The 16,030-nt window shown below is 39.4% G+C and overlaps 1 protein-coding gene across 7 annotated transcripts in view; it reads left to right on the forward strand.

The window, feature by feature from the left end:
• KIF21A (kinesin family member 21A) overlaps positions 1–16,030 on the forward strand; it is a 94,641-nt gene that overhangs the window by 77,278 nt on the left and 1,333 nt on the right. For 4 of the 7 annotated variants that reach the window (XM_054849623.1, XM_054849632.1, XM_054849640.1 and 1 more), the window contains 7 exons: positions 2,288–2,326; positions 4,352–4,488; positions 6,274–6,454; positions 6,766–6,930; positions 8,242–8,359; positions 10,945–11,115; positions 14,114–14,313. In XM_054849623.1, the coding sequence (XP_054705598.1) occupies positions 2,288–2,326; positions 4,352–4,488; positions 6,274–6,454; positions 6,766–6,930; positions 8,242–8,359; positions 10,945–11,115; positions 14,114–14,313 (1,011 nt within the window). Of the gene's footprint in view, positions 1–547; positions 677–2,287; positions 2,327–4,351; positions 4,489–6,273; positions 6,455–6,765; positions 6,931–8,241; positions 8,360–10,944; positions 11,116–14,113; positions 14,314–16,030 lie in introns of all 7 variants that reach the window. The other 3 variants (XM_054849648.1, XM_054849665.1, XM_054849674.1) reach the window with 2 other exon arrangements.

Below are 16,030 nucleotides of genomic sequence, written 5' to 3' on the forward strand. Positions count from 1 at the left end.
AGATTCTTTCAAATTTATATTCTCTGAAATAATTTAAACCTTGGGTATATTTTCTTGAAAAATAAATCTGTATTTTTCTATTTCTTTAATTCTAGGACAGTTTTTATTGTTGGCAGCGAAATTATTCACTGCTGAACTTCTGTATGTGAGTTTTTTCCAGGGTATTTTTTGTACAAAACAACTCAGGAGCAGAGCCCTGAGCAAACATCTGCAGCATTTGCAAATGACTTTTTTTTTTTTTTTTAAATGGAAGTCATCAATTTCTCTAATAAAATGCAGCTTTATAACAATTTCTTCATTTTACATACATGTGTTTTCTGCCTGGAGCTTTCACTGTTAGCATGTAAAATTTGAACGTTGTGCTACCTTGCACTCTGCAGCAGTTTGCAGTCTTAAGTTTATTACCTTCTCTGGGAAACATCTGTAGCTAGCCTTATAATTTTATTTATTCGCTTAAGAAAAGAGCATCTAACATTTGAGGCATGTTGCATTTAACTTCTCTAACCATTCATAACCTATTAAAGAAGATGTTCTTTTTTTCTTGTAGCTCAGATTCTGGAGCCCCAGAGCCTAGTCTGTCACCTCCTACTTCCCCACCAAGCCGGCCCCGTAATGAAATGAATGTTTTTAGTCGTCTTACTGTTTCTCAGGGAAACACATCAGTTCAGCAGGATAAGTAAGTCACAGAGGGAAGCCTCAGCCCCCAACCAGGGAATTGCAAAGTGCACTTAGTGTAGTATCTGTTAGATATTTTGCTCCTCTCCTGCTAGACAGGAGGAGACATTTCTCATGTTTTCGTGTAGCTTTCAAAGAAAATACTTTAAACTTCACGGAACCATTGTAAAAATTCAAGAAAAGCAATTTCCTGCTGAACCTTGTTTCCTGTTTTCTAGGCTATGTCTGGTATTTGTAGTTTTAAACCCAAAATAGAAAAGAATGGTAGAAATCATAGATGTATGTGTATTTGTGCGCGTGTTTACACTTGAAAGTAGGTTTTAGCTGATAGTTTAGGAAATAGTTCTTTTGACAGTTATTCGGTTACTCCAGCGTTGCTCCAAGTGCTGTCACAACAGCACCCCAGAGGATGGGACGTTGAAATGGCTAGAACACATGAGAGAGTATCCAAATTATTGAACAGACTGACTTTAGGAGGTGATCTGGAGGAGCAGATGATATTCTTGTTTAGAAGCAGTAGAGCTCAGTTTCCTGGCATGTTAGGCATCTGTTTCTGTAGGAGCCTTGCTCCAAATTGCAGTGGACTTGACTTGAGCAGAATCTTTATTGCAGGTTTCAGTACTGACACTAGTGCCATGCAACGCTTATCAACTGCAACTCAAACTTAGGATAAACCTTTAGTTCTGACTGTAGCAAGACAAGAAATTGCTCTTGTCTGTTTACACTATTGTTTTTTATAAAACTTTGGGGTTTTTTTCAGTGGTCTACAGAGTCACTACATATGGAGCAGTAGCTTGCAAGGCTTTCGGTAGTTTAACTGTGCTTGTAACTTCTTTATCTCAGCTATGTTACCTTTATCTTATTGCTAACTCCCACCTAACACTTTTCGTTTTCTCTGGACTGACTTTGAAGTCAAACTGAAACTGCTGAATCCGATTTGAGTTGAAAATGAAGGACATCTTAAGAGATACTGCAAAAGTTCATACCTCAGGGGGGCGGGGGGGGGGCGGGTGAGATTTTTTTTCTTGTTGCGTGTTTTCTTGGGTTTTTTTATTTTTAAACATTTTTGAAAATGACAAGTGAAGGATTTTGAACTTAGGATCATTTGTAAATTGCTGTTCTTAGTGGGCTATCAATATGCTTAATGCTTATATTTTTATAATTAACATTTTACCTGTTTCTTTTACACTATATATATATTATACAATAGGTATTGATGTTCAGAACACTTTTTTTCCTTTTCATATTTTCAACAAGCACTGTGTTACAGAGGTTAAATGATGCATCCATCCTCTCCTTTTACTTTGTTGCCTTTACTGTAAGAAAATGTTTGGGAAGTAAGAAATGGCTCAGCTGGTGTTAGGCAGCTTCTTGGGCTGAGACAGTCTACCAATGTAACTTACTGCTGAAAGGGCTATTTTAAGATTATTATTCTGCTCCCCCCCCAATATTATCACGGTTTTAAGGTATACCCTGAGCAATGCTGCACACTGTATGTGGATTTGCATTGCTTTTCTGAATTGGCCATGCTGTTTGTTCTTCTCATATGGAGGCTTTACTTTGCTGATACCTATATTCTTTCTCCTCACAATTCCATCACTGTTGATTGTAGGTCTGATGAAAGTGATTCCTCTCTGTCGGAGGTACACAGGTACTCTCTCTTTTCTGTTTTCTTGGCATCTCTCACTGAAGTTATTCCAGTTCTTAGGAAATTTCATTTTGCTGCATGAATTTTCCTGATACTTCTGCACTGTATCTCTTTTGTTTTTGCCAGAAGTTTAAAAATCTGAAATTTTGGTCAAGCATGTCTCCCCCTCTCGTTTTTTAGGGTGTTCTTTGTCATCGTTGAGCATGTCAGGTTTTTTCTTTTTAAATGAAGTATGATATAAACCTTTCCTTATACATATTTTTTCTTTCTTTCTTTAAAAAATGAGGAACAGACATTTTCTTAGGTTTTATATGCTTTTCTCTTTTTGTTTTTCTTGTTGAGTTCTATGCTTTGGTTACTAAAAATTAAATCCCAGTGTAAATAAAAATGAGTAGACTTTTTATTAAGTTTCTGACAGAATGCACAGTGGCTTAAGAGATGAAAGAAATGTCCCCACTTGCATTCATAAAATGGGGCTTAGGATTTTGGTACTCAGTGAAAAATTAGTTTATCAAGAGAAGGGCAGTCAAAGGGCTAATGATAGTGTGATGTTGGCTTTGTCTGGTCATTGTAGCAGTTGTAGCATTTTTGTCTGTAGATTTCAGAGCACTGCACTTAGGTAGATAAATAGCTCCAGGATATGTGTTTTACACGGCTTGTCAAGGGAAAGAGTGGGTGAGAACAGCAGTAGGAATAAGTCAGGCTAGAGACAACACGATCCACTGGGGAATACTGCAGAGAAAACCATATCAATTTTGTGTGGTGTTAGAAAACAAAAGCATAGAGACCTAAATTAATAATAATAATAATACAGTAAATTCTTCCTGTGTTCTTGAAAACATAAAAAGGTGTCTATTGAAAGGTGAATGCCTTTCCAAAATGAGGAAGTTAATGTCAAACAATTTAAGGCTATATTAATATTAGTAAAACCTATAAAAAGATTGTGGAGGAGTAATGAATTATATGAATGAAGATGTCCTGAGCAGTAAAAATGTATAAAATAATACTTTCAAAGACTGTACTAGAAAAAACAGATAATTGTCACAATGTTAGATAGTATCAGGAAGGACTTTTTCGTTCTTGTAGCAAGCTTCTGGGCAATATTATGGAATTTTTACATTTTCCTAAAGCATCTGACACTCTTTTTTGTGAGATAGGACTATGGCTTAGTTCCTTTTTCTCACAGTTACATGTGTAATACCCAGAAAAGCATGACAGTGAGTCTTAGCTGCAAGCTGGTCAGGTCACAGCATTGTGCTGCACGTTTGTGGGCATTATTCTGAGGCTTTTCTACACTTCACAGAAGTCAATAGGGTTCACGTGTGTGTGCAGTTGTATGCATGGGATTTTAGTCTGCTAATAATTTTTGTCTGGTGATGAACTGTGATTTTTTTTTTTTTATTTTTTTTCAGGCTGAGTTAGTCTTTTGGCATCACCACAGAAGTAGCTACAAATCCCCAGGAAGATTCCTCTGGGGTATCTGTAGTCCAACCATAGTCCTTTTAGCCGTTTGAGTACCAGTGTGGTGTTGGGTACAGGCTGCAGTAGGAACCTTCCTCAGGCACTCGAGTTAGCAGCAGTTCTCCAAGCCTGCCTGTAGAAGGCAGTTAATGTGAAATGCCTGCTGGGTTTGGAATTGGCAGCGTACACTACACTTGCTCTGTTTTTCAGACGTGCCATTTAGACTAAGATGTCTTTATGCAATTTGCAGTTTTAAGGTTGGTCCTATGAATCCAGGAGCTTTAAGCATCCTGGTTTTTTTAGCATTATGTAGACTTTCCCATATATCAAATACTCAGCATCTTGTCTTTTTCATTTGTTCGGTTTTGTTTATGATTTCCTTTAACTGATAGTCCAGAGCTAACAATTGTTGAAGCTAAACAGTAAAAATCCTTATATAGCTTATGAAGGGCATTCAGCTGTTCTGCCCATGTAGGAAAATTAGATTAGCTTTTTCCCTACATTTAAGTAAACTAATTTGATTTGTGTCTATTACTATGCCCAACTCACATTCTCTTTTTTATTTAGGGGGATAATTAACCCATTCCCTGCTTCAAAATGCATCAGATCATCCCCACTTCAGTGTATCTATACAGCTGAAGGACATGCCAAGGCTGTACTTTGTGTTGATGCAACTGATGATCTTCTCTTCACTGGATCTAAAGGTTAGGAAAGCTTCATGCATCTGTGCTGCCTACAGAGACTGCTTTGACATCTTGGGGTATTGTGAAATTCTCAGTTTGTGCTTAGTGCCATAAACACACTGGAAAATTGTGAGGATCCATTTTGCAACATAAGCTGAAGAAGGATTTATATTAACTGTCTACAGGCTTTTAATTCCAATGGCTAGTATTTGGCTTTTTATTTGTAGTGGAAAAAGTAAATCTCAAGAACAACATTCACTTTTGTTGAGTGATATGATGGAACGAATTATGGTAACATGTGCACACGTGACGTGCAGTGCAAATAGCCTCAGCGTAGGGGTAGAGATGGAAATTAGCACATCTTTGGCTGTGCTACCTACCGAGTTTGAATAGATTCTTCCTGCCATAGTTGATTCTTTGACCAGAGCTAGGGCCATTTTCTGTTTCCCCTGTGCACCTTGTCCTGTCCCTTGTGGGTGTAAGAGTTGTATGGCTATTGTAGGAGGGACTAGACCTAGTAGTCAATAAAATCCCTACTGGATGGTGCAGCTGCTCTATGAACTCTTCAAGCTGGTAGAAATAGGGTTTTGGAAGAAAGGTATGGTTTCCATGGACATTCTGATACCTGGCTGCTAAAAATACCAAAACATGTTCTTACAGTGAATTGGCAAACTTTCGGTCTAATAAGTTTTAAGCCAATGTTTTAGCATTTGTGCAAGTGCGAAACAGGACATATTTTAAGTTTCTGTTTATGGAAGAATTTTTCCTGTATGTATGTATTTTAGGAGGGGAAAACTTTACGAAGTGTACTTGTATTCAAGAGTACAAGAGTGTAGACGGCAGTATAATTAAAGCTAAATCTTTTGGAAATTGTTGCTGAAGCAGAAAGCCTTAGCTCACTGACAGCCATAACGCTAGCAGACAGTGACAATTCAGGAATGTCAGTAAGTTTTCAGGTGCGTTGCGGATATTGGGCTGTGGTCTTGATAGTTGGCATTTTTAAAGTGGCTGATGAGTTTTGGTATACTTACCTTCTTCATACTCTTATGAACACTGCCTACACAAAGTTTTCTCTTCATCCTCCCAATACTACTTCCAGTAAAAATGAACTTCTAAAATATATGGAGTGACATGGTACAACAAGGAGAATTTCCTGTGTGGGCTCCATTTGTGTTACAAAAGTTTTGAAAACTTCTAGGCACCTGGGCCTTTAGTACACAAAAGGTTGCAGTATTTAAATTCCTTTGCTCCTGAATGAAAACTGTGACTAAAGCACTTAATGCTGGGATTTTCAGAGGCACCAAATTGTTTGGATCACTTCTCACCTTTGTAATTTTATTGTGGCAGTCAGACCTGTCATGCCGAGGCTCAAAGCCCCTCCTGAACTATGTTCTTGATGAAGAATCCTTGAATTAAAAATTGAGTAGTACTCTTGATCTGTCATCATCCAAACTTTACAGCCTCCAAACTGTTTGATGGTTTGGGGTTGACATGGGATTTTATGCTTTTAAAATGTTATAGGAGCTAATATGCACATCCTCAACATGACATTTAATGATTAATCTTGCTTAGTTTTGATGATGGTAGATATGCCCCTGTGTACTCTACAAAAACAGATTAATTAAATAGGTTTTTAAAAGTGCCTACCAAAATGGAGGGTTATGTATGAGTGCAAATTAACATATGGATTTTTTTTTATTAATTGAGTTCTAGAAACACATGATTTTGGTGGTATTTCTTTGGTGTTTTTTTGTTTGTTTAATTTTTTTTTAAATTTTTTTCCTCTTTTTGCTTGCCTTTATTTAGATCGTACCTGTAAAGTCTGGAATCTGGTAACTGGACAAGAGATTATGTCTCTGGGGGGTCATCCAAATAATGTTGTTTCTATAAAGTATTGCAACTACACTAGCCTGGTCTTCACAGTCTCGACCTCCTATATCAAGGTGTGGGACATCAGAGATTCTGCTAAGTGTGTTCGGACGTTGACGTAAGTATACTAAACCTCCAATGCCAAGAGTTTAAATGACTCTTACTTTTAGGGTAAAAGAAAATATTAGATTCAACAGTGCAGCATAGTGTAATTTAAGTATGCTGTTTGGGGCTGGAGGCCTTCTTTATGTGTTCAGGCTAAGTCTGTAGGGCATTGGTAATATAAGGAAACACAAAACAATTTGCATTCATGCCTATAGGGTTTTATCAAATGTTCAGTATTCATAATTGGGTTGTTATGAATACATAATAAGGGAGTTTTTCTTTTTTTTTAATTTAATTTTTATTCTCCTCCCTCCGTGTACTCAGGTCTTCGGGCCAGGCGATGCCTGGTGATGTGTGTTCAGGAAGTACTAACAGAACAGTCACTATCCCAGCTGGAGAGAACCAGATCAATCAGATTGCACTAAATCCAACTGGTACATTCCTCTATGCGGCTGCTGGAAACTCAGTGAGGATGTGGGACCTGAAAAGGTACTGAGCACCAGCAGAAGAGAATGTTCTTTAGGTGGTTATATGTGCATATGAAACAAAGTCAATGAAGTGTTTCCTGTTTATGGTAATGTCCATAACCTGGGCAAAATATGGTCAAGATATGGATCAACTAATCCATGCTGTGGTGGTTACTGAAATAATGGAGGGGCTTATGATGTCCTTGTGTGTTAAGGTTATGGTGAATCGTTTCAGTAAAAATGATTGGAAAAATCACAGAATAGTTTGAGTTGGAAGGGAACTTCAAAGGTGATCTAGTCCAACCCCCCTGCCATGGGCAGGGACACCCTCCACTAGACCAGGTTGCCCAAAGCCCCATCCAACCTGGCCTTCAACACTTCCAGGGAGGGGGCATCCACAACCTCTCTGGGCAACCCGTTCCAGTGTTTCGCCACCCTTATTCTGAAAAAATCTTCTTCATCAGATCTAATCTGAATGTACCCTCTTTTAGTTTAAAACCATTACTCCTTGTCCTATCGTTACAGGCCCTATTAAAAAGTTTGTTTCCATCTTTTTTATAAGTCCCCTTTGAGTATCGAAAGGACAAACACAGGAAAGGAAAAAGGACAAAACACATTAAAAGGAAAACCACAAGATTTTAACACAGGTGTTATAAAATAGACTCTTGTAAGGTGACAGATGCATGAATCCTGACTAATAATTGTAGATGAGATGATGAAAGCCAACTGATATAATGTAATGTGGGTTTAAGCTGAAGGAGGGTCGATTTAGATTAGATGTTAGAAAGAAATTCTTCCCTGGTAGAGTGCTGAGGCACTGGAACAGGTTGCCCAGAGAAGCTGTAGATGCCCCATCCCTGGAAGTGTTTAAGACCAGGTTGGATGAGGCTTTGGGCAACGTGGTCTAGTGGAGGGTGTCCCTGCCCATGGCAGGGGGGTTGGAACTAGATGGTCTTTGAGGTGCCCTCTAACCCAAACCATTCTATGATTCTATGAATATAATATGGGTCTATGATAGCCACACTATAATGCCATTTTTCCAGACAGAACCCACACACAAAGAGTGCGTTCAAAATAGAGAATACTTTGAGGTATCTGATTTGTCTTTAACACTTTTTAATTCTTATTTTACATAAATAGAAACTTTTGTTTACATTTAACATAGATTGAACATGTAAACATGGATATGAGCAATGGAGTATATGTAACCAGGGAAAGAATATTGATTACATGGGGAAAATGAAAAGATCCATTCTGGTAGAAACAGTGCTGTAGATGGTGTTTGATATTTGAAAAAAATAACAAATCCTCATTTCTTCTCTTATTCTTGAAGATTTCAGTCTACAGGAAAGCTAACTGGTCACCAGGGTCCTGTTATGTGCCTTACTGTAGATCGAATTTCCAATGGACAAGATCTTATTGTCACTGGTTCAAAGGATCATTATATAAAGGTAAATTGTTAGTATTTGCTTATTTTTTTTAACTCTTCACATGAGCGTGGGATGCAGACTTCAGCAGAAGTGACTCACATCTTCGTATCTGAAATGTGATAGCCAAGATGGAAATTATTTCATCACTTACAGATTATGAATGATGTTCAATCTTAATAAATGCTTATTATTTCAGTGCTATTTTTATTTGGATGGTTGTCTGTAGTTAAACTGTTTCTTCGTCCCCAGTAAGGTGAACATGAAGTCTTGGAGAAATATTCATAACACCTACTCTTAAGTAACATTTAGCTCTTGAAAGCATATTAAGTTAGTGCCTCTGTTTTGGAGCGCAGACCTAATTGCCTCAGCAGACACACTCTGTGTGCTCCCCACAGGAGAGAGTCTGGAGTCTGGCCCAGGCTCTCGCTTAAGTGTTACCTGAGTTCTGGAGTGAGGAAGCAGAGAGGGAGCAGCACATCTCAGCTGAGGTGCCCAGTCTATTTGATGTACTAATTAGCACGCAGGTTGCTCTGCGTCATGTTTAAAGCATAGCCAGTGGTGTTATGACACTTTCCTGCCTCTTGGCATTGTGATTAATTTGCTCAAGGATAGGGAGTGTGGTTTTTTTGGAGGGGTGTCAGTCAGGAGTTTTTTTGGTTTGGTTGGTTGGTTTGTGGTTTTTTTTCTTTTTTCTTATTTCTTTTTTGGGCCCACCTCAGCCAGGGGGTATTTGAACCCACTAGCTCCTGTTTCTTAGGACTATGCCCAAACCACTAGACTATAGGAACTATACATCGTCTTCCCTGTAAAGTTGACCCTCACACTGCAAAGAACATGTGATTCATGAGGCCAAAGGGAGAACGAGCAAGATACTCAAGCTTGTTGTGAGGGGCTACCCTTCGTTCTGGTCTTTATACTCGCACACTGGAAAAAGGGTATGAACACGTCTGGGAGTGGAGCAGGAGCAAGTACCCGAGTGAGCATTCTCACTGAGCTGGTCTTTCTCTTGTTGACATTACCGTGGAATTCTTGGACACTGGGCTGCGCACTGGCCCAGCCTCAGCAGACTGCCTGGGAAGTGGGTGCGTAGCTTGACAGTTCGGCCATGGGTTTGAATCCCATCAGCAGTCCCTGTGGTTAGAGGCCAGAGCATTTGTAGGCAGCAGAGCCACAGAGAGGCACTCTAATAATTACTTCTCTGCACAGTTCAGAGTATTGGGTTGGTTAAGAGCTACCATCCTGGCCCAGTAATGAGTATAGGACGTCAGTGGGGACAACAGGATGTGATCATGTAATGCAAGTTTGTCATGCTTCCAACTCATGTGACAAGCAAGGAGGTGGAAGGGCTTTTGGAAAACAGAGCTGTCAACAGTCAGACAAGTTTATCTGCCATTCTTGTGTACTCCCTGGCTGTGGATGGGTTACGTAAATCCTTATGAGGCTGCCTGCTTCTTGACTTACACCACTAGAATATCCGGGGATATTTTGGCCATGTGTTTGTGCTGCAGAGGAGTGGGTGTTCTGCAAGGTGAATCCATTCAAGACGCTTTGAAGAGTACAAATGATCTGTACATGCATGGTCAGTACGGCAGTTTGGGAATTCTCAGTGCTTCTCCATGTGGGTAGTTCCACTCGGGGTAGTAGGTCTGGTCACAGATACTGCTTTTCCCTGCCTCAGGAAACTACTGTCATGTCTGCTGAGCCAGGAATGTTAGTCATCTCTAAGTTCCTAATTTTTCTGGTGTATCATTGAATTTTTTTGTTACAACTGGAACTGATGCATGTTAATTGAATGTGGTAACTTTTAAAATACCTTTATGTCACTTAAGGTATTCTTTTACACTACCAAGCTGTCCCTTTTTTACTGTCGAGCTTATTAATTTTAAAAGGTCAATGAAGAGCAAATAATAGGGGATGAAGTCTGACATTTGATTGTGAAACAGAGGTAGTGTTTTAAAAAGCTACGGCTCATCTGTTCCTCAGTCTAACTGTGTGAGTTCTGGCTTGCTACAATGCAAGATGAAACAGGGTTGCTTACATTGCTCTGGGGACAAAGAGCTGATGGAGTTGATCGTGCCTTAAATTGTTAAATGGCCTGACTTAAAGCAGATTCTTTAAGACACCATTCTTGGAGCACAGGCAAGGAGAGAGGTGTGTCTAGTCCATGGAAAGCATCAGCATGTAATAGTGTGTAACCCTTGCCAAACCACCTTGTCCAGAACAATATGTTAATGCCTCTTCCTGCAGCTGCCTGTACAATTCTCCCAGTGTGAGTTGTGTTTCCTGTACTCGCTCGTGAGCTTTGTTTCTCTAGCCCACCACACAGTATATATAGCCTCTTCCATGTGAAGGCACTGTGTATTTCATAACCAAGTAGTAGCACTTTCCTGAAGTCAGTGAAGCATTCCTGCTTCAAGCAAGAGGTAGAAGAGGAGAAAGGAGTTGTTCTGGTAGATAAATTCTGTCAAATATACATCATGATACAGTGGCCTGTAATAACACTTTCCAAGTTTTTCCCGTGAAGTTATTCACTGCATGTCTTCCAAGCTGGTTAGATGACAGATAGCTTTGCTTAACATATTTGGTCATTTATTTATATATTTTAGATGTTTGATGTGACTGAAGGGGCTCTTGGAAGTGTAAGTCCTACACACAATTTTGAACCTCCTCATTATGATGGCATTGAAGCACTTGCTATTATGGGAGACAACCTTTTTAGTGGATCCAGAGATAATGGAATTAAGAAATGGGATTTGACTCAAAAAGACCTTCTTCAGGTAATGGAAAAAGTCATGCGGCTAATGTGACAGTCATGCTGTAGAACTGTTTTCAGGCTGTGTAAATGTTCAGGCTCATACAATGACTATTCACTTACATACTGATGTTTTTAATAGGGAAGGCACAGAGCACCAACTAAGAAAGAAATCGATAATGTACTTGATCTTTTCAGTAGGAACACAGTTGCTTTCCAGGCCATATCAGGAAATTCTGAAGTGGTTAGCCCTTTATTTTGGCTCTGAGTATGTGGTTTGGTTTTTGGTGGTGGGTTTTTTTCTTTTTCCCCCCTCTTTGGAATGCAGGCAGCAGTTTTCTCCTCTATGATTGGAACCATTGGATATCATCCTTGTCATTGACAGGTTGCTAAATTTTGGGCTGGGAACTCATTAATGACAAACAATGCCTTAGATCACGCTACAGAATATTTTCTTATGAAGAGGGTTTACAACACACCTCGCTTCACCTGGTCTTCTTTCTAAAAAGCTTACTTTTTAGATCTCCATTCATCTTGTTATACAATGCATATGTTATTTAATGTATACAACACACATAATAATCTACTTGCTGTTAGAACATATTTGGTGTAAGTTTTTATTGTTTAAAAAAAAGGGGGGAGGAGGGAAGCAAAGGAGACGTCAAATCCAGGGAAACTGAAATTCATTGTAATTTTTCTGACATTGAGAAATTTGATTTTTTGGCTACTTGCAATAAGCCAGTCTCTTTTAGGTCTTATGAGAGGTTGTTGAGGTAGATACAATTATTTAAGTTGAGACTTTGTGAGAAATGGAAGGCAGAAACATTCCAGAAGATACTGCTGTTTTTGCAAAGGTTTGGTTAGATACAAATCATTTAATAAGTTTTGGAGGAAGGAGGAGCATGTCCTATGTGCATTTAATGTGCAGACTGATAGCAAGGAAACAAATAGAATATTAAAGCTTTTGGGCATGAGAGAATAATGGACTGTTCACCTTAAGAAGAAAATTTCTATATGGGCATACATCATATTCCATAAATACACAATCTTTCTTGACCTTCTTTCAAAATTGCCCAGTTAGGTGCTAGTTCCTTTTAAGAATACTAGTAAGACTTCACAGTTAAAATAAGGATTCAGAAATTCAGCTTCTTACAGAAAAATCTTCACTTGGCCATATTGGGACATCGACCCTTGTATCCGTCTGTCTATGGAAACGTACTAAGCAGCTTGTTAGCAAAAACAGGAGGACTGCAGGAACAGGAAAGATTTTGCATTCTCAGGATGAGCTTATTAAAGTTGTAAGAAGTGTCTTCACTCTTGCATTTTAGGCTCATTAAAATATTATGCAATGTGCATTTTTACTGTTGCAATTAATTTAACGTCAGCAAGAATACATGGGCAGGAGTGAAGCAGTATGTAACAGTGTTTCTTATTTTCCTTTCAGTATGTGTACATCTAATAATTTCTGTACTTCATGTTCCCCTGTTTGTTGGTTTTCAAAGTAGGACTTAATAAAAATGATTTCACAATTCCTACTTTTTCATTTTTATAAAATGTTGTGTGAGGTGAGACTACAGCATTTGACAAAACTATAAATAATTGTTATTCACTGTCTTTTTAGAGAATGAAGAAAAGTGCTGTTACTTTTACTAATCATGGGGTGATTCAGGATGAAAGGGCCCACTGGAGGTCATACAGTGTGAAGTTGGCCCGCTGATCCAAGCAAGGCCAACTTTGTTGTTAGGTCTGGTTACTCAAGGCCTTGCCCAGCTGAGTTTTCACAATCTCCAAGGTCACAGATTGCACAGCTGCTCTGGGTGATCCATTGCAATCCTTAAACTACTCTTGCATGAATTTCCCCCCCTCCCCTATATCCAGTCAGAATTTCTATTGCTGCTACTTTCTTTTGGCGTGTACACTGACTGTTTTAGGTGAAGGGTAAAAAAAAAAAAACCCAACCCCACCCTGAAAACAGAGCTGAGCTGCTTTAAAGTATAAATGCCTACGTTTCAATAGAGGTCCTGGTTTGGCATTCTTGTGTTAAATAAGGTTGGTCCTCTGTAACTGATGATAAACATCTAACAAACATGCTATTCGAAAGAATTCGGACATCATCTACTTCACCTGGCACTATACAGCCCAAGCCACAAAACGCTTCTGTGACAAAATTAAGATTTATAAGAACAACCTCCTCCCAGTCTGATGAAGTGCTGCAGGACCAGACCACCAGTGTTGTGACAGCAGTATATATTATAGGTAAAATGCCAAGATGATCCCAGACAGCTGAATGTGCTCCATAATATGAGAAAGGCAGCAAACCAAAGCAGTTCCTGCCAAACTGAACTGAAGAAGAGCCACTCTTGGTCCCCTTAAAAGACAGCAAACTTGGGCTACTGTTTCCCCAGTGTTGGTATCAAATTGGTGGCGTTCTCAGCTGGTCTGTGCAGCATTTTGCTTTCTGAATCAGCAGTAAAATGCTAGTGTCCTTCCTCAATAAAGAATTAATGTGTTTTTGTTAAGTGCTACATCACAAAATCAATTTATAATGTGTAATGGGAAAAGAAGAAAGGAGGAAGGCAAATACAGAAACAGTTTCTGTCTCCCTGGTGTATTTTCTGAGCAGTATTTTGGATTTTCTTTTTATGTGTTTTATAACTGTTTTACAGACAGACTTGAAACACATACAGGGACCATATGTTCAAATATGCATTTGGACATATGCAGATTTAGCATTATACTAAACTAATTTCTGTTCCACGTCAGGTCAGTTGTGTATATTGGATTTTATTTTTGTTTTGCAGCACTCTCTCACAAAGAGAAGCAAACTCATGGCATAGGAGTAGCCTCATGGAAGATAGCACCCTCCTTGCTCTAAAGGAGGAGAAGCCAGAGGGCTGGGATATACCCAGCATCATGTAGCAAATCTACTGCAGGACAGGAATCAGGCTTAGAACTTTGGATTTTTCCATTTCTGCTAGAAGCTTTTGCAGCCCTGTGAGACATGCCTGCCTTCTCTTTTTCAGCAAGTTCCTAATGCTCATAAAGACTGGGTGTGTGCTCTTGGGCTGGTACCTGGCGCTCCAGTTCTGCTCAGTGGCTGCAGAGGCGGCACCCTCAAGCTCTGGAATGTGGAAACCTTCGCACCCATCGGGGAGATGAAGGGACATGACAGCCCTATAAATGCAATCTGCACCAACTCCAGCCAGATTTTCACGGCAGCTGAGTGAGTTTTTCTTCTCTGTCAATCTTTCTTTTCCATAGCTCCTGCTAGAATTCTGTCCATGCAAATGTATTTAGGAGACTTTCAGTTGTGTAAGTCACTTACTAGTCCATGTCCCTAAATGCTAATAATCTACGGCAGTGATCCCCAAAGTGGGGTGCATACACCCCAGGGGATGCACAATATGATCCATTGGGGTGTGGGAAGAAAATATTAGAACTTCAATAGTACACATATATAATTTATACAAGAATAAATACACATGAGGGTGTATGCTCAGAAATTTTTTAGTGCTCGGGGTGCACTATCAAAAAAGTTTGCAGACCACTGATCTACAGGATGGCAGGGAGAATTTGGCAATAGTTGAGACCTTCACCAGCTTGTCTCTACTGTTGGGCTATTTACTGCTAGGACTGATTCCTGATCTGTGGGAATTTTTCTAAAACCCATACTATGTGGTTGTGGCTTTTTTTTTGTTTTGTTTTTAAGTGCTGGCATATAGCAGAAGCTTTGCAAGCTGTCCTACTGTCCTTTAAACACCTTGATTTGAATATTTACTTCCTCAGTAAAAGTGACCATACTGAGTAGCTGAAACCTGAGGGGACTTGGCCAAGAAAAATACCTCATTCTGGAGAAAGTGCAGGAGACAACAGCAGAGCCCGCTGAGCGGTGTAGTCAGCATGGGAGCTGTGAAAGCTGTTGTGTTATCCTCTAGCACCAAAGGCGGAAGCTTCTGGCCTTCTGAATTGAAAGCTGCTTCGATTCAGAAAGACCTGGATTTCAAAGTTGCCAAGTTTCCACATTTAGCCAATATTTATGTTTAAGCATTAATAGATAGGGGTAGAGACGTCAAAGCTTTATGTCTCTGTTTGCCTAAAGATTATTAATAAAGTCTAGAACATACATGCACCTGAAATGTATTCTTTATTACTAGTGAAAGAAAATCCCAGCCTTTTGGCACTTGTGACATTGTGGTGAAGGTTTACAGAACTTAAGGTATTCCTGCCAAATCACAGGGAAGTGAAGGCTCAAGTCAGAAAACCTCTATTCTGTGATACAGTCTGTCCTGACTGCTGCCTCTGGGTTGTTTTTTTTTGAGGGCGTATGCACTTTCCAGCACCTGGCAAAGGGTCTGTGGTTTTTTGTGGGGTTTTTTTGGGGGGGGATGATGACACGGTTTAGAACTTTGTGTCATCTCATGGCTCTGTACTTTTTTTTTAATCTTTTCTTATTATACAGTGACACCTCTTGTGCAAACGGAGCACGTTTTAGGTCCTGTTTGATTTAACCTGTTACAACTTTTCATGCTTCTTTTTTAATGGCAGGAAGCAGTCTTGTCCTGTTGAGCCTGTCTCTCCAATTCTGTGGTACACTGGCTGTTTGCCTGTGGTCTGCTGAATTGCAAATAGTTACGTGATGGAAGCTCTTCTCTGATGTCAGTCTACTTCAGCCTATTACCATGAGTTGTATTTTAAAAAATTAAGTAATAGCAGAATAGGATTTTACTTTCCTTACATGCATAACCATCCAGGCAAGTATACAGATTAAAGGTAGTAGCCAGTGCCGTCGTAAGGTTAGGGAATCTTAAATGTTGTACGTCTTGGATTACAAAGTCTCCTGGAGGTGGAATGACCCTTGCATATCCATTAAGGAAATATTATTTTGCTGACAAAGCCTTTCTGAATAAGACACTTGGGCTTTTAAGAAAGCTTTGCTGGTC

The sequence above is a fragment of the Grus americana genome, chromosome 1, assembly GCF_028858705.1.
Source record: "Grus americana isolate bGruAme1 chromosome 1, bGruAme1.mat, whole genome shotgun sequence".
In the NCBI taxonomy this organism is placed as follows: domain Eukaryota; kingdom Metazoa; phylum Chordata; class Aves; order Gruiformes; family Gruidae; genus Grus; species Grus americana.